Source organism: Echinops telfairi, unplaced genomic scaffold (assembly GCF_000313985.2).
Source record: "Echinops telfairi isolate 266 unplaced genomic scaffold, ASM31398v2 ScPeMD7_18;HRSCAF=68, whole genome shotgun sequence".
Lineage (NCBI taxonomy): Eukaryota > Metazoa > Chordata > Mammalia > Afrosoricida > Tenrecidae > Echinops > Echinops telfairi.
This window is the reverse complement of record NW_022103915.1, coordinates 32,533,988-32,552,500: the sequence shown is the minus strand read 5'-3', so window position 1 is coordinate 32,552,500 and position 18,513 is coordinate 32,533,988. Positions and strand designations below refer to the sequence as shown.

The 18,513-nt window shown below is 53.4% G+C and overlaps 1 protein-coding gene across 3 annotated transcripts in view; it reads right to left on the bottom strand.

The window, feature by feature from the left end:
- Window positions 1-2,344: 2,344 nt before the first annotated feature.
- LOC101648001 (zinc finger FYVE domain-containing protein 1) overlaps window positions 2,345-18,513 on the bottom strand; it is a 25,939-nt gene continuing 9,770 nt past the window's right edge. Inside the window, exons 1-9 of one of the 3 annotated variants that reach the window (XR_006679873.1) lie at window positions 13,643-13,764; window positions 11,041-11,149; window positions 9,586-9,683; window positions 9,381-9,498; window positions 7,598-7,768; window positions 6,561-6,741; window positions 5,506-5,619; window positions 3,585-3,916; window positions 2,345-2,861 (exon numbers count right to left, since the gene is read on the bottom strand). Coding sequence is in view for 2 of the 3 variants with exons in the window: in XM_045287874.1 (XP_045143809.1) it covers window positions 3,684-3,916; window positions 5,506-5,619; window positions 6,561-6,741; window positions 7,598-7,768; window positions 9,381-9,498; window positions 9,586-9,683; window positions 11,041-11,149; window positions 13,643-13,707 (1,089 nt within the window). In the remaining variant the exon portion in view is untranslated. Of the gene's footprint in view, window positions 3,917-5,505; window positions 5,620-6,560; window positions 6,742-7,597; window positions 7,769-9,380; window positions 9,499-9,585; window positions 9,684-11,040; window positions 11,150-13,642; window positions 13,765-18,513 lie in introns of those variants that run through there. The other 2 variants (XM_045287874.1, XM_013003667.2) reach the window with 2 other exon arrangements.

Below are 18,513 nucleotides of genomic sequence, written 5' to 3'. Positions count from 1 at the left end.
GGGGCGAGGGGGGTGGGAGGTTTGAGTCCTCTGGTCCCCCCTCCCCGTGGCTGTGCTCCTTGACCTAGCAGGATAGCTCTCAAGCCCCTCCCCCACCCCCTCCAATTTGTCCCTGCAGACTCATAGCTGGTTGTCACACTTGTCAGTTTTAGGATGATTTACCAATTAAACACTGTGCAGTCAAAAGCCAGTTTGTGGGTTTCGATTCTCAGAGTTTTGCCCACATTCGGGTAGTTCTGACATGGAGAGCACACATGTGGCTGTACAGCCACTACTGAGTCACAGTCCCACAGCTGGAAGCTTAGCAGGTTGCCAGGCCTTTCTCCCGTGGAGCCACAGGGGAGGGTTCACACCAGCCTTAGAGCTAGCAGCCAAGGACGGAACCACCGGGCCAGGAGGAGGTCCTTTGATTTCACACGCACCTCTGGACGTGCGGAGTCCACAACCCCTAAGAAGGGAGGAGGCTCCTCCTCAAACCAGCTGGGCCTCTGGACTCAAAGGCAGCTTTGAGGGTCCTCAGTCAGGGAGCCCTGGGCTGCCCCTCCGCCCCCTGCCCCCAGCAAGCTGGACCACGGCTACTTCCCTCCCCCACAACTGACACAGCCCTGGCACACACCAGGCACTTACCCACTGGTTCTCTCTCTTCCCAAGTAAGCCAGGCAAGCAGAGCTGAGCCCAGGGGGTGTGGTGAGGGTCCCACTGGGTCCCCTTGCTTAGGAGACGCCAGGTTCTCAAGCTGTAACCTTCCATGTGCTGGTCTCTCACGGAAATGAGACAAACACGCTGCACTGGAGGGGTTCACCAAGCCAGCCTGAAGCCAGTGTGCGAGCCCTCGGGGCGTGCTTGCACACCCATGTACACAAAGGGCACTAGCTGTTCCACGTCGGGTAGGGGGTTGCTCCTGGTGGAAAGGGGAGCCCCAGAGTTCCTGGAATCCAGTCTCGATCTGTCTCTCAATGTGATGGTCACCTACCTGGTAGTTGGGCTGAGAAAATGACTCCAGCCCGAGGGTGTAGGCAGAGCGGCGTCAGGTGCGCTGCGCAGCCTGGGTTTCCCCATGTGGCTTGGTGTACAGCAGGGTGCAACTGTGTGCAGCACGAAAAAGGAAGCAAATGAAAGTGATGCCTACCATGCCACTACTGCCACGCCTCCGGGGAAACCAGCACGCTGCACAAGAGCCACGCCCATGTCAAATGTGGGCCACCCCCACGCACCTCTTCTCCCCAAGCTCCCTCCCCCCGCCCCTCTCTCCTCAGAACCACGCCCATGTCAAATCTCTCTCTCAGCCACGCACCTCTTCTCCCCAAGCTCCCTCCCCCCGCCCCTCTCTCCTCACAAAGACCACAGTGAAAGGGCGAGGGCCAGGAGACGGACGTGCAGGAGTGAGAGCGAGCCCCAGAGTGAGGTGGCCGTGAGGGACGGGACGTGGGAGGAGGATGAAGAGGGGCGTGGGGGAGGAAGCACCGGACTGACAGTGATGATGTCGATACAGCTCATCTTAAAAGCAGTGTCATCATGGTACGTGAATACTTTTATCAGCAAAACGACTGAAAAGAGTGGAGATGAAGAGGTAGTAAAACAGTAAGTCATCAGCGGGGTGTATTTTAAACTCAAAAACCGGGAGCAGTGCCTGGTCTGTCCGGTGAGAAAGGCCTCGGATCGCGATGTGATGGCCGCCTCAGACAGCACCTGAGGCCCCGGGGCGGCTGCGGGACAGCACCGCTAACTCAGCTGCTACTCCCGCTCTGGGGGCTCTGATGAACAACAGGTCAGTGACGGAAAGCGGGGAGCACCGATGCTCCGTGGGGCCTTGTAGAACCCTCCGCTGTCACCACACTGGTCTGGGGCCTACTCTTGACCTAATCAAACAAAACGCCGAGCTCCTTGCCGCCGAGTCGACATCAACTCACAGCAACCCTATCGGAGGGGGTCGGACTGCCCCCGGGAGATTCTCAGACGAACTCTTTCCTGGCGTAGAAAGTCCTGCCTGTCTGTCTTCTGCATAGTGGGGTGGTGGTTTCAAACCGCTGACCTTGCGATCACAGCCCAACGTGTAACCACCCCACCAGGGCTGCTCTTGACCTAAAAGTAGAGGGAGAGGCCTTGTCACCGTGAGAGGAAAACCGAGCCCCAATGACAGCGATTTTGTGACACTGAGTTAGGTCGTCCCCTCCCCACCACGGGAAAAAAAAAAGTCCTTGATACCAAGTGCCAAGATCTTTGCAGGTACGCTAACATCACCCTGGAGTGTGTCTCTGAACGGCCGCAGGCCACTTCCCACCAAGGAGGAGGAAGGGCAGTCAGAGCAGGCTTATTGCTGGGGGTGAGAAGAGAGAGCCGGCAGTCAGCAGGGAGATTCCTTTATAATGGTGAATTCAAGAATACATGATTCTAGAGTAGGGCCGCAGCCACGGGGCCACAGGAGGCAGTAAGGGAGCAGGTCTGAGGGCCAACACACACGAGGGCTCCCGTCACACTGACCCACACCGCCAGAGCGACCGCCCAGGGACTCCCAGGCGCTCAACCTGCCCACCCCGTTCTGCCACGAACTGGCTTGCTTTTCGTTCTTCGCTCTTTTGGCCACTGAAGATTAAATCCGCCGCGATGGCAGGATTTCAACACAACGGTCTCTTTCCAGTCACGATAGATGGGGATGGCCAATCTCTTGCCGAGAAACAAAAGTTCATTTTGACTTCTCTTGCCAAGGACTGAAGAGAATTTTTTCTTTTTATGATCTGTTGAATTATTTATATACTTTAAAACAAAAACAACAAAAAACCCTAACAGTCCATTCTGTGCTCTGTGTCCCTGGAAGATTTCTCACGGTCACCCTTCCAGTAATACCAGGAGGGGCCGTGCGTCTGGGAACAAAGAATTAAGACACTGTAAGCAATAAAACTGCTAGTTCGACCCTTGGAAGCAGATGAAGGGGCCGGAGAGGGCTGGGGGCAGATGCTTGGATTTGGAAGCAGGGTGCCCGCCTTTTGGCACAGCCTGGTGGGAGACACAGAACCGCTGCCAGGACAGGGCCACTCCCAGGGTGCTCCCCGGGACAGGGGGCATTGCGCTGTTTCAACTTCTGGGGGCTGAGGACCACCCCCCCACCCCTGTGGTGACCTGCACACTAGGTTGGGTGGGCTCTGACTGAAACGGGCTCCGGCTTCGACTCCCTTGGGAGCCACAAAAGGAAAGGGCAGGGGAAGGAGAGGCAGATAACCAGCAATGCAGCGGCTGGACGTGGCCCGCTCTGAGGAAGAAATTCAGCCATTTCCAGTCTAGCCGGTGCGGGCATCGGCCGAGGGAGGTGGGAGGTCTTCCCAGCCAGCGTGGCCAGCGTCCACTTTTAAGTGCCTTTCGCAGGTGTATACAGGTATGGATATAGTTACTATTTTTAATGAAATAAATGCAACGGATTGAGATTTGTGCCCCTTTGCTCTGAGTTGCTGGGTCCCCTGAACTGAAGGAGGGGATGGGGAGGAGAGACTCAGGCCCCCTGGCCAGATGCCAGGCTCCCGGCTCCCTCATCTGTCCCACCCCCATGGAGGGAGCGTGGCCCCAGGCTGGGGAGAGGAAAGAACACTCACCACGACAGGTGACCAGGAGGAGGGTCTACCCCAACGACCTTTCTGTTTCTAACCCTGAGAACCTAAGGAATTGTGAAGGATGTGGAGAGGGAGCTGGGGTTAAAGGTCACCGGGCTTTTTATTGCAGTTAAAGCAGACCCGGACAGGATGGTCCCAGCCACGCGAGGGGACGGCCCGCCGGTCGTGTGAGCACTCGTCACAGAAGCCCTGTCCGCAGGCCCGGCAGTGGTGCTTGGAAAGCTTGATGCTGAACTCCTTGCGGCAGTTGTGGCAGTGCAGGATCTCGTGATCGGGCACCCAGTACGCCGGCCTGGCCGCGTCCTTCACCAGACCTGCAAGAGCCAGGGAGCGGCGGTGGGTGGGACGCACCCCTCTACCCCCACCCCATCCCCCGATGTCCTGCGTCTCACCTGGCAAGAGGCCTCAGCAGGGACCTCACTGATTCTCAAACCCACCCGCACAGAGACTCACCAGGGAGCTTTGGAAAGAAACACATACCCAGCCTCCACCTCCCACCATCAGGGTGGGCAGGGGCCCAGGCACGGCTCTTTCTTCACCAGCTAAGCTCACTGGTGACCCCCCCAGGGCTGCTGCGTTCGGAACTGTGAGAGTGACCCTCCAACAAAACCCAGAGTCGAGAGGCACAGACCTTTCTGCAAATCCCAGTTCTAATGAGCACGCGTCAATTAGCAGCTGCAGGACTGAGAGAAGTGATGTAGCTTCCCAAAGCCTTGGCTTACTAAACTCAATAAACCCACTCCAAGAGAGCGGAGGGTGATGAGAAATCCCACCTGCAGGATGCAGCCAGGAGTCTATTGTCTCCACTGTAAAAGGGCCAAAATGGCCCAGGTCAAGACAGCCTTGCCAGAAGCCCTCCATAAACTCCCCACTCCCCACATCCTGGTTGCCAAGTACCCACTCACTGTCCAGAGCTAGAGGCAGCAATCCCTAACCTTAAATCAACAGCTAGGCTGGTGTGACAGCCACCGCTCCCATCCAGATGAAGGCTGTGTGTCCCCTCCCTTGAATCCACCTGGGCACCGTGAATGCAATAGACTAGAGGCAACTTTGTGCCAATTTCTGGTCCAGGTCTTTAAGAAACTCAGCACTCCTGCTTTCCAATCTCTTGAAACATGAGCTCTTGGGGCCCTGGCTGCCATGTAAGAAATCCAACTGCCAAGAGAGAGACCGTGTGGGCAAGGCTCTGAGAATATAATATGGATGGGCAGCGGAGGGTGCTACGGGGCCCACCCTTCCAGCCAGCCTGGCCCAGGCACCCATGAACCAAATGAGGCTCATCTTACCCATGAACCAAGTGAGGCTCATTTGAAGCCTCAAGATGAGTCCAGCTGCCATAAATATCATGTAGTAAATCCAGGCAATGCCATGTTGAGAGGACTACCTTAACCCTTTCCCCAAATCATTCCCTTGTCAATCCCTTCCCTGAGGTAGATGTGAAAACATGATTGTTTTATACCTGTGTGTGTCAGGTAGGGCATTGCACAGTAATAAACGAAGCCTAATGTCCCTGAGTTGATCCCAACTTATTGCCACCCTTTATAAGACAAGAGAACTCCAGGTGTCTGAGACTGAACCTTCACACAAGCAGACAGCCTCGTCCTCCTCCTGAGGAGCGACTGGTGGACTGGAACCACCAACCTTGTCGGCAGCCACTGCTCCAACTCACAGGGCCACGGGGCCACCTCCACGGTCAGAGCTGGCGGCATGGTCTCCAGGAACAAAGGGTAAATACGCCAAGAGAACCACTAAGAGATCCAGCAGAAGCGGATGCCATGCTTATTTTGGCTGCCCAACCCAGTTTAGTTCTGCAAGCCCCTGGCTGAATGAATGATAACCCCGGGCACTCTAAAACCCTTCTCCCACCTACCCGGTACCCCAGAGCCAACCCTACCAGGCCTACCTAGTGGTATGTCGATGGCTGTCGCCACAGCTCCCAGAGTGCTCTGCACAGCCTCGCCCACCTTCCGGGCAATCAGTGTTCCGCCTTCCTCATCCACCTGTGCCTCAGCAACATCTGAACACAACAAGAAAGGAAACGCTGTCCCCTCTTATGTCCCACGGGACACACAGAGCAACCAGCAGGGCACCCCTGGGTCTCGTCCCAGGGTGGGAGGGGCTGGCCTGCACAAGACCCCAGGACTGTGGAGGATGGGCCCCGACTCTGAAATCAGGGGGCACCTGATAGACGTCGACCTGAAGTCTCACAATGTTGTGAGGTGCCAGCGAACTGGTTTCCACCCCAAGCGACCCTGTGGACATCAGAAGGAAGCCCTGCCCAGTCCTGTGCCGACCTCATCATTGGTCTTACGTCTGAGCCCGCCGAAGCAGCCACCATGTCAGGCCATCTTCTCAAAGATCTTCCTCTTTTTCACTGCCCTGCTGCTTTACCAAGCATGCTGTCCTTCTCCAGGGACGGGTCTCTCGGGAGAACATGTCCGCGATATGCTGAGCCCAAGTCTTGCCATCTTTGCCTCTAAGCTGTACTTGTGGCTGTACTTCTTCCAAGACAGATCGGTTTGTTCTTTAGGCAGGCCACGGCACTTTCAATCTGCTTCTCCAGCACCACAATCCAAACGCACAGATTCTCCTTTGGTCTTCTCCCTATGCGATTCAACTCAGAACCTCCTCCGGGGAGATGACTCAGGTCGAGGCACCTCTGATAAACACTGCTGCCTTTTAGAATGCAGATGCCACGTGAGGGTTTCTTTCCCTAGGAAGCACTTCTGCAGCTCTGAGTGCAAGACACGTTCAGACCTCCTGAGAAAGACGACCTAAGGGGCTCTCGAGAGAGCACTTTGAGCAGGGCTGGCCAAGAGCAGGAGAGCAACTGGGCTCAGGAGAATGACGTGGTTAGGAATGGGAGAGGCCACGGGAGCCTAGTGCTCGCTCGTCTTCCAGTGCCAACGAGAGAGGTCCCTCCGTGCCCACCCTGGCAGTGCCCAGGCCCCATGTTACCTAAGTGGACACTTGTGGCTTCGTAGCAGCTGTCACACACGCGCACGGGCGCAGGCCCCCAGCCCCGCTCGGGCACGGGCCGGGTCTTAGACGAACAGCTGTCACAGAAGCCCTCCCCGCAGGCCCGGCAGTGATGCTTCGTGTCGTTCTCTTTAAATGATGTCGCACACTTGCTGCAGCTCTGTCCCAGCCCCAACACAAAACAGGCAGGTTACCGCTCATGCTGCGTGACTGAGAAAGGCAGCCATTCCCGGGGGGAAGTCCGTGCAACCACCCCAGAATGCAGGACCCCCGCAAGCCTAACAGAGGTGGGTCCTAAGAGCTCCAGAAAGCGGCAACGCCCCGACTGAAGCACAGCTCGGTTGTCACTTTTCCCTGGAGTGCCCGGTAGGTCCCTCAAATCTCGACTGGTTGAGTCACCGGGATCCCAGAAGGGAAGGTGCTAATTCTAGCCAGAATAGCAACAAGAACTCTTTTTGTTGTTGTTGTTCACGGCCTCTTAAAAGAGCCTCTGGGACGCTGGAGGAACTCCTCAGAAGGAGTCACCAGCTGGAGGCTGAGAGTCTAGTGCTGGGATGACTAGAGACAGCCAATAACTCTCGGTCTCCACGCGATGAGACACTCTCTGGTCATACAAGAGTTAGCCACCGAGAGCGGAGAGGGCTGGTGAGCAGTGGGTTCAGGCCGGAGCTGCTGCTTGCTGGCTGTGGTGGCTGGTGGAAACTCAGGGCTCGTCAAGGAAGGCCCCGGGGATCGTTAAGGGCCTTTTCCACCTTGAGGTCTCATGATCCTGGGCTACTGACCCACATCCATCGGCCCCTCCCAGGAAAGGAAACTCAAACGCATCCAAGGAAGCAGGCCCCGGGGACACTGGCCAGCCTACAGGAAACGGGCTGCCTCAATGCAGTCCACCCTCCCCCATCATCTAGAAGCCATGTACTGGGGGAGTCCTGCCCCTCCCTCATAGGACCAGGGCAGCACTGGGCAACAGGGCACAAGGAGGGTGAGTGAGTAACGTCGCAGATAGCACCCCGTACCAGAATCTGGGAGTTGGGCCTCCAGTAGGCAGGGGCAATCTGGTCTGTCAGCCAGGAAGTGACGGCCTTGGTGGGCCCAAGGCTGAGCTCGGACACCGACTGGGCCATGAAGTTCATTCCATCCAGCAGGCGCTGGGCGGCATTGTTGTTGTCCTTCAAAAAGCCATCGGTCTGAAAAGAAAACGCTGAGTGAAGGGAGGGAAAGGGAAGGGGGCAAATGGTCTCAGGTGAGCTGCGCACGCACCCGGCCCACTCAGAACCACAGTCCCCCTGCCGAGAAGACTCAGGACCCACTCGGGCTTCCAGGCCCAGCCAGTGACCACTGACTGGCTCCCTTCGGAGGTGACCAAGAGGCTTGGGTGCACAGTTGTTCAGTCTGGGGCTTACTCCGGCCATAAAATCAGATGTTAGATCTGGGCACGCCCATGTGAAGCTGACACCCCCCAAAAGCCTGGGCAAGGTTAGGAGGCCCTCCTCTCTGTTCCTCTAGGAATCTGACGCTAGGATTCAGTATAAATCGCTCTTTGTATTTCTGACGCTGAAGTCTCTGAGAAAAATACCTATTTTTTCTTTTTGTCACAAATCCAGTTCCATTCTGGGTACACAGTGCTCCCTGATGTAGTGGAAAGGCTGAAGGAGTGCGTGAGCAGACAGGAAGGGAGGCACCTATACTCCAGGCACCCCACGATCTCTGCAGAGCGCAGTTTTCCCATAGACTAGGGAGGGACGGTTTCCCAGGAACGGAAACTGTTTTACCACTGAGATGGTACCAGAGAGAGAAATGAACGAAGATGGTCAAAACAGAACCAGTACTGATCACAACAAAATGGTGAGAAAGCTACACCTGTCCAAAGCTACACTAAATCCCTGGGACACTGATGGCCCTGGACTATCTATCCTGCCCAGGGAGGGGACTCCAGAAATGAGCTCACACTGTGCTGCCAGGTTCTGGGGAGCCTGGGGTGCCACTGGAAAGAGGATGGGAAACCGTAAGCACTCTCCAGTTTCATGGTGCCTGTAGGGCCCGGAGGAGCGAAGATCTGCAGGCACTTCATTTGGCTGATTGGTGGAATCGGAAGCACCCACCAAAAGCGATCACCAACAAAGGAAACAGGCAGGAGTACAATATGCCCCTTTGTGAGAGTTAAAACTGCTCACCCGTTCTTCCAGCGGAGAGCCGGTGTGGCTTTGTGGGGTCGATGGACAATGGCAAATACAAGTAATGTTTGAGGCTCTGACTGAAGGCACCAAACCCTGCCTCATAAGCAGATTTGTTTTTATGGCACCTTGAGTCCAAAAGTCTGATGAAAAAATACAAGTAGTAAAGAGCTGGAGATACAGATATACATCTATCTAGCTATATGTATGTTTGTGTGTGTGTGTATTATAAACCTGCTTCTTAGACTACACTTGAAGAACATTTCCCCAAATAAAAGGCGCTCGTATATGAAGAGGGTCACCGAAGCACCTTCTTTACTGCAAAAAACTCAAAGATGACATAAATGCCCCAAAAAGGGCACAGGAAGCTGAAGATAGCACTAGACAGAACACTGAGAATGGTGAGAAGTGGAATCAATGTGGAAGGTGGAACACGGCAAGCGTGTAAGTTGCAAGCGCATCTCCTAAAAATATCTGCATCTCTCTATCTGTACGGCATCTGATAGAGGTGAACATGGACCACGAGCGACGAGAGGGTGGAAAGAAGTGCCCTGGGCCGCTGCACTCAAGCCATCCGAAGGCCGGGTTCCTGTGCGAGGAAGGACGAGAGAAGCAAGGCTCGTACCCCAGGCCACACGTGCACAATCTCCGTCCGCACCACCGTGTCCACAGGGTCTTGGTTCCCGAACCAGTACTGGCGGCTCCGATACACCACGCCGCAGTTAGGGCACTCGATCACATACCTACAGGAAGGGCAAACAGACACTGTCACCAGGCAGCGCTTGGGGAGGCAAATGCGCCCAAAGCCTCGGGGAATCGGTGACACTCACCCAGACCAGGCATACTTTGCGAGCCCCATCCAGGGGGAGTCGGTGGAAGCAGATGTCTTGGGCACGACGCTGACTTCCTTGCCCCTCTCATAGCAGGCCTGAAACACAGAGCACGCTGCCAGCTTCGTATCTGCACCCCAGGCCCCGGCTCCACAACCCCCGCTCAGCGCACCACCACCGTGCCCCCGCCGCCCCAACACACACGCCACCCCTGCGTCTCCACAGAAGCTAGTGTCCTGCTTGCTCATGCTCATGGGTGAGGGTGAGGGTGGGCTGGGCTCTAGGTTATACACCTGTCACAGGGGGAAGAAATCCATCCTTAAGAAAAAGGAATAGGCGGGGAACGGATGACAGGGCTGTAGGTGAATGGGTACCGTGGATGGTGTAAGATATGGCAATAATAATAATATGGGTTACTGGGAGCGGGGAGAGGGGATAAAGGGGAGCTGATCTCAAAGAGTTCAAGAAGAAAGAAAATGTCTTGAAACTGATGGTGGCAGTGATTGTACAATGATGCTGGATCTAATTGAATTAAGAGCTGCCAATAAAATGATTCAGAAAAAAGAAAAGAAAAGAAAAAGGAACAGGCATTGTCCATGATCCTTACAGGAAAGCTCAGGATGAGGAGAAAAGAAGCTTAAGTAAAGAGGCTTAAAATATATACATAAACTAAGACAATGGGACATCCCCTCACAGAAGGGTCACAAGGAAGGGATGAGTCAACCAGGGTGCAGTGTAGCTCTGATGAAACACACAATAGTCCTCTGGTTCCTTGAGGCGTCCTCACCCCCCACTATCATGACTCCAGTCCCGCCTCTCACTGCAGGCTAGACCAGAGCACATGCACAGGTACAGGTAAGAGATAAGAGCTCACAGCACATGGAATCCAGGAAAAGGAATGGGAGTAGCCATTCCAGGAGAGGGGGAAGGTGGGGAGAGGAGGGCAGGAAATGGGAACCGATCACAATGATCGACACATAACCCCACACCCCCACACCCCAAGGGGAAGAACAACAGAACCCGTGGGGAAAGGAGACAGCGGCAGGTGTAAAATATGAAAATAATAGTAATTTATTATTTATCAAGGGGTCATGAGGGGGGCCGAGGGAGAGGAGCTGATACCAAGGGCTCAATAGAAAGTAAATGTTTAGAAAATAATGATGGCAACATGTGTACAAATATGCTTGATACAACTGATGTATGGATTGTTATAAGAGCTGTAAGAGCCCCCAATAAAATGATCTTTTATTAAAAAAATAATAATAAATAAGGTAAAACAATCAAGGAGTCGCAGCAACGAAGACATGGGAGTCCATCTGGTTAAAGATGAGGAAGAGAGCCAGGGAGTTTGATGGAAACTGCTAATACTTGGGCAGCTCCAAACCAGTCTCACCAAAAGGACGGCCTGGCCAGCAGGCAGCTAGTGGCCCGGGTGGAGTTGAGCGGGGCACTCACCTTGCAGGTGTAGACCCGGTTGTCGTACTGATGAGAGTAGCTGCAGCGGCTCTTGGCTTCATGCGGCACTCCTTCCTTCCCGTGATTCATGCTGTTCTTACACCCAGCCCTGGGAGAAGTCCCAAAAGCCAACAATGAGGCGGCTAAAGGACCCCGAGCCACCTAAGCAGGAAAGTCTGACCCCAGGCCAGGCACAGGGCCAGAAGCAGACCTGCCTGTGGACTGGGCCCCAGATACTGAGTGCAGGGAGCGCCAATGCATCTTGGACGCCTCCTGGACAAGCTTCCCAGCACTCTGCACAGGGAAAGAAAAGGAAAAATTCTCTTCTTGGAAACATCACCTGGTGCACTCAGTCTCTGCAGGAAGGGGGTGGGCGGAGACACCAGCCACGCTGACAGGAGATACAGCCGGACCGGCTCTCATAGAATGCACACATCCACATGGGAATGAAGTGGAAGCTTTAGCCAGGACGGGCTGCCAAAACGCAACAAAAATCACCCCCCAAAATTTGGCCATGCACTCAGGGCAGGTTTGAACGGAACTAGGAAACCTCTGCGGTCCTGAAAGCTTGAGACCAGAGCGCAGCGCTGGGAGCAAGGGAGGCAGGAGAGAATGAAGCGCAGCGAGTCTGCAGGGCCCCCAGCCCATGCTGGGTCCAGGGGGCGCTGAGCAAATGAGGCAAATCATCCTGGTGACTCACGCATCTCCCCTTTCCAAGCTCAGCTCTTCAAGTGAGACCCTGGTTCTCCTGTCTGGGGGTGGGGGTACAATCTGAGAGCCAAACCCTTGCTTGATACCTCACCCGGAGGCCAGTTGGTACCCAGGTGGCCAAAAGGCTAATCTCGGCCACTCAACAGGGAAAAGGCTACGGCTTCCTCCTTCAGTGGAGCACCCAGGCAGGGTCCTGGAGGGAGCCGAGACCACCAACCCCATGGTGAAGAGGATTTCGGTTTGGGTTTTATTTGCTGATGTTTGGGATTCAATAGCCAGCCACTGCTCAGACGCAGTGGTCCTCCAAGTGGGTCTCCACCACGCACCAAGCTCAGCATTACCCGGAAATGTACTAGAAAGGCCAAGTCTCAGGCCCTACGGCTGACCTACTGAATCAGAAACTCTGGGAGCGGAGCCCAGGAATCACCACTCTAGGCCCTCTGCACCCAGTGTGGTGCACGGACCTGCAGCACCAGCACGGCCGGGGAGCCCCCCTGAAGCCGCAGGTTCAGATGATGCATCATAGCGCAATCCCACCTGGATGTAAATGTGGACCAACCTGTTGGAAGGAGCACAGTGCTAACTAACCCTGTGTTCTCAACCCTGGGTTGCACGTTAGAAATAGCTGCTGAATCTTTCAAAGACACTGATGCTCAAACCTTAACCCAGACTCAGGTTGGGCCCAAGCTGCAAGTACTTTGCAAACTCTTTGGCTAATTCTAACAGGCTCTATTCCACCTATCCCAACAGTAAAAAAACAGCTGTGCACATGGCGGACATCCAAACATTAGTGAAAAGACCTGAAGGCCTGTGAGCAAGCATCGAAAAGTCCCCTGTAGATTAAACCTTAAGCCAACAGTAACCCCTGCAGTCTTCTTAAAACCGAACAACAGGGAAACTTGGCTAGAACGAGTGCCTGTAGTTTCCACTACCCTTAAAACAAAGGAACAACAGAACAAGCCATTTGATTTATTATTCAACAACGCTCCATTTTAATTTCCTTCTGGTTGATTCTTCTGACTCAGTGCACGTGCCTTCAACCCTAGGGCTACCGCTCTCTGCTCAGCGAGGACACGAGTTTGATCCAGCTTCGGAACCTGCAACACCCGTGGGACCACCGCAGGCCCTACGGACAGATGTTTGGGCTTTGGACAACCTCCTGGGAACTTTTACGTCACAGGGCACAAATCGCTCCCTGTGGTCTGCCTGGGCACGCACCATGTGGGGACTCTGGGGAGGCCACCAACCTTCGTGGTACAAAGGTCAGCCATTCTGGTTTTGTTGGAGGCTGTACTGCAGGGCAGCCTGAGGTGGGTCAGACACGGGACCCTTCTGCAGGCCTCTAGAACCAACCCTGAGCCAGCAGCAGGAAGCTCTCTGAAGCTCTAGCTTCACGGGACCCACGGGACCCAAGAGAAACGCGAAAGACTAGCTAAGCACTTTGCGGGGCAGTGAGTTTATGCTAACGAGAGGAGAACATTTCAGAAAAGCAGCACCTCAAAGACCCCGTGTTACTACAGACACGGGGACGCTGCTGCACTGCTGTGTGTTTTGAGGTGTTCATTCTCCACAACAACCAAAAAATGGGGAAAGAAATCCCCTATAGATGAAACCATTTCTGCCATAAAAAGGACCCAGACCAGAAGCTAGGCGCATCTCAGGCCTACGCGGGGAAATTCCTCATGACCGCGTGTCCTCCGAACGGGGCCCCTTCACCCTCAGCCTCGCCAGGAACAAACTCCTTAGACACGTCCTGTCCTGGCCCTCACCCGCCAGCCTTCCATCAGCTCTGTAATCCAGCCAGGGCCCGGGAGACCGACATGCACAGCCGGGTCGGGGAAGCCCCACTCCACAGGCGCTCGTGCCCAGGGAAGGCGGCGGCCTGACTCACCCACAGCTGAGGCACAGGGAGGAGCAGGTGAAGTACTCATCGGGGAAGAAGGAGCTGTAAGCCATCTGGTCATCGGGGATCTCGCCGCTGAAGCGGTCACTCAAGGCCTGTGGGGAGAGAGGGCAGGCAGCAGACTCAGCAGGCAGCCCTGGGCCCTGGCCTTCCACCGCTTTGCCTTTGAGGGTCCCCTCACTCGCTGCTGGCAGGGCGTGCTCAGCGGGAGGAGGGACTGCGATGACCCATGGCAGCCCTCACCCCAGGAAACGCGGCGGGCACCAGACCAGCGCCTGAGAAGCAAAAAAGGCGAGTGTTCCCCCCTGGTTACCTTGGGTGTTGTAAACACCCCCCCCCCTCCGTGCTCGTGCCAGACCATCACAGATATTGACCCATGCCCAGGTCAACTTTGGGAAGCAGATACCAAGAAACAGGGCCCGAGAAGGTGTCTTGTCGGGAAGCCAAGGACAGCGTTGAGCCGTGAGCTGGGCGGGTTGCTGGCCTTGCAGCCCAGTTCTAACCACAGGTGCTCATTTGAGGTGCACAAGGTCACAGTATCATCCCATTGTAGAGACAACGCCGCCCTCCAAAAAGCGAAGAAGATTCAGGACAGTGTCTGGCAGACTTTGATCAACAATACTGAGCTGAAAACCAGCGAATGGCCATCACAGAGCCCAAGAGCAAGCACACCGCGTTTGGAGCGGCCAACTGAACAGGGAGCTTCCATTTCTAATCCTCTATCTGTATTCATTACTTGATGTATTCATTACTTTAAAGTATTATTCGAGGTTATTTTCCTCTAGACGCTAGTCATGTGCAGGGGAAAAGAATTCTATAAATTAAATAAAATCGGTTTCCCAAGCTTTAAAAAGAGGTAATATTCAGTCTCCTAGCCAGGGCACCAGACCCTGCGGCGGGGAAGAGATAAGAAGTTCAAGTTCAGGGACAATGTAGAGGCATCGGGGAAGATGCTGCTGCAACCAGCAGGCCCTCGAGCTGACCCTCCCCATCAAGCGCAAGGAAGCTGAGCTCGATGTTGGGAGAGCGCAGGAGTGGGAAAGTATGGAGAGACAAGCAGCAACACTGAGTTGATGAGGTAGGAAAAGCATTTCTTCCCACAACTCTAGGGCTGCCCACTCCCCCACCCCCCAACTGCTGTGAGCTAGTGCAAGGGCCCCAGCCAAAGGGCCTGTTTCCCTAACCACCACAGCCCCTGCCTGTACAAAGCGGCAAGGCCACAAGCTTCTGCCCTATCATCAACAGGGCAGACCCCGCCAGGGTCCCCTTGGAATGTACCAGCACCTCCTCCACCCGAATGCAAATTGCTACAGAAGGCTGTGCAGTGGAGTCTACTCACACAGTAAACATCTCACCAGCTTCCCTGTCCTTTCTGCAGCCCGGGCCTCTGAAACCAACAGGCAGACTTCCCAGGAGTCCGCTTTCCGTCAGGGCTGAGGGTTGCTGGCACCCGGAGGTAGGCATCTTCAGCAGAGGTTACGCCCACAACCAACAACCCAGGGCTCTGGTAGCAGTCATGCAGACCTCCCTAGGGACCTCTGTGGAGTGTGACAACCCTTTCTACATCCAAACACTGGCACCTGCAGGCCTGCTGTGAACTGCTACAGAAGATGCCTCAGTTGAGTCTGCCCCCAGAGAGCGCAGCCTCTCTATCAGCCTCCCTGTGCGCTCCAGAGCTCTGGTCTCTGAAACCAGGAGGGCAAACGTCCTTGGGGGCGGTGAGGGTTCATCTGCCCCAGTTCCAGTGGGCACCGAGGCCTGCTGATGGAGGCTGCTGTACCTTCGTTGAGAGAAAGGCTGCACTCGCAGTCAATACTACCAGGGGGGCACTGATACGTCCCTGGCAGGCTCCCCTGGGGATCTGACATCTGCACACCTTTGGTTGCCGGGCTGTTGCAGTGGCTACCGAAGGCACTTGCAGTGGGGTTGCCTCACAGTCCGCACCCTACCTGCCACCCTGCGCACCCCTCGCTCAGCCTCTGAAACCACAAGGACACACAGCTACCCGTCTGTCTGCTCCTCCGTATACTCGGGGTCAAGGGCAGCTGACTGAGGCTACTGTGAGCAAGGAAGCAGGCTTGTTGAGTGGAAGCTCCAGCCCGCAGCCAACAAACTGCAGGGCAGGCTCGGTGAGCAACAAGGCAAGCCTCCTCGGTCCGTCTGGAGTGTGGCAATCCTCTCTCAGCACATAGCTGCCAGCTGCTGTATGGATACAAATTTTGACAGAGGGTCCCCAAAGGGTCCCTACCGTGGAGTCAGGAGGTAGGTCACCTAAGTGGAGATTGCCCCCCATATACCACAAGGCCACTGGGGCTCTGAAACCAGAGAGAGGCTTCACCGCAGTCCTTCTGGTGAATGCTAGCTCCTCCTCTCCAAAGAGGAAAACTGCCCTGGGTTTCCACTGAAGGCCAGCCCAAGATAGAAGCGGAGCCTCCGGAGAAGGGAGGAAACCTCATGCAGAGATAAGAGCACCACACACAGCCCCAAAGGGGGTACACAGGGTGTGGGTTTCCCTGCAAACGTGACAGCAGAAATGGAAAAGGGGAATTACAACCAACCTGATAGAAATAAAAGAGAATCATGGTACAATATTGTGGACATCTGTATGGCAACAAACTGCATAACCAAGATGAAACAAATTCCTTAAAAGCACACAACCTACACAAAGAGGAAAAAGAAAGCCTCAATAGACCCAAAACAAGAGAAACGACTGAATCAGGGATAAAAAACCTCCCAAGAGAAAACAAAGTCCTGGACCAATGGTTTCACTGGAGAATTTTACCAAGCACTTACATAAGAACTACATCAATACTGCTTAATTCTTCCAAAAGACAGAGAAGGAAGGAATGTCCCTTGATTTATTCTACAAGTAAGCAAAACCCTAATGCCAAAACCAGAAAACATACCACAAAACTACAGGACAATATCGCTTATGAATATAGATGCAAAAATACTAGTGAACAAAATCTCAGCTCAACTCACTGCCATCAGTCAAATTTGACTCATAGCAACCCTACAGGACAGAGTATCTAGCAGTATATTAAGAGTCATACATGGGGGAGGGGGAGAGGAGCTGATACCAAGGGCTCAATAGAAAGTAATTGTCTAGAAAAAAATGATGACAACATGTGTACAAATATGCCTGATACAATTGGTGTACGGACTGTAATAAGAACTGTAAGAGCCCTCAATGAACTGACCCAAAAAAGAGAGGCATACACCATGACCACCGTTTGTAGGTCAGTCTGTCACACTGCGGTGGCTTATGCATTGCTGTGATGCTGAAGGCTATGTCACTGGTCTTTCAAATACCAGCAGGGTCACCCAGAGGGAACGGTTTCATCAGAGCTTCTACACTAGGAAGAGCTTAAGAAGGAATAGGCTGTCCACTTCTGAAGAATTAGCCACTGAAAAAACCTGATTAACAGAACATTGTCAGAAAATGAAACCTCAAGAACAGCACCACAACTCGGCCGTGGTTTAGTGCCGCAAGAGGAGCCCTCAGGGTGAAAGGCTCTCAAATTAAGAGTGGGGAAGAGCTGCCTTCTCAACGTAGACAGACAAATTAGAATGACCTACATGGAAGAAAGCTTTAAGGGCCTTCATTTGCTGATGGGGCTTGACTCAAAATGAGAAGACACAGCTGCAAACACCTATTAATTAACAGTGGCACACAGAATTGCTAAGTATGAATCTAGGAAAATTGGAAGTCATAAAAAATGAAATGGAATGCATAAAGATCAGTATCGTAGGCATTAGTGGGCTGAAATGCACTGGTACTGGCCATTTTGAATCAGACAACCATATGGTTTACTCAAGAGAAATGGCATTACATTGTCAAAAAGAACATTTCAACATCGATCTTGAAGTGCAATGCTATGATAGGATATGATCTATGCACACACAAGGAAATCTAACCAATACCACTATTATTCAGATTATACACTAACCACTAAAACTAATGAAGGAATTGAAATTCTACCATCTTCAGTCTGAAACTGATCAAACATGCAATCAAGATGTCTTGATAATTATTGGTAATGGAATGCAAAAACTACAAACAAAGGGGAAGGAACAGTAGTTGGAAAATATGGCTTTGGTGAAAGATATTTACTGGATATTATATGATAGAATTTTGCAAGACCAATGAGTTCTTCATAAATACCTTTTTTAACAACATAAACAGTAACTATCCCAGTGGACCTTTCCAGATCGAACACACAAGAATCAAATAGACTACACCAGTGGAAAGAGACAATGGAGAAGCTCAACATCAGCAGCTAGAACGGGGTCAGGAGCGGACCATGGAACAGACCATCAATTGCTCCTATGTGAGTTCAAGTTGAAGGGCAGGAAAAAAGTGAAAGACCTTTTACGAGATGGATTGACACAACAGCTGCAACAATATGTTCAAACAAAAGGAACTTGTGAGGATGGCACAGGCCCGAGCAGTGTCTCCTTGCTGTACAGAGGGGTCACTCTGAGTGGGAACTGACATGATGGCGCCTAACGACAACGGTACCGTGACCAAGTGCAACGTATCCTAGGAATGCAGGGATGGCTCAATTTACAAAGTCAATCAATACAATGTACCACATCAACACAACAAAGGAAAAGAACCAATTGTCATCTTTATATGCCGAAAGAATATTTAATTAAATTGAGTACTTTTTGATTAAAACTCCTGAAGAAGATTGGAACAGAAAAGACACTGCTCAATAGAATCAGGGTATATACAAAAAGCCAACCCACCCACTGCTGTCCAGCCCCTTCTAGCTCACAGCCACCTTATTAGAGTAGAATTGCTCCATAAGGTGTCAAGGGCTTGGGGAGGTGGGTGTGGGAGACCTGGTAGGGCA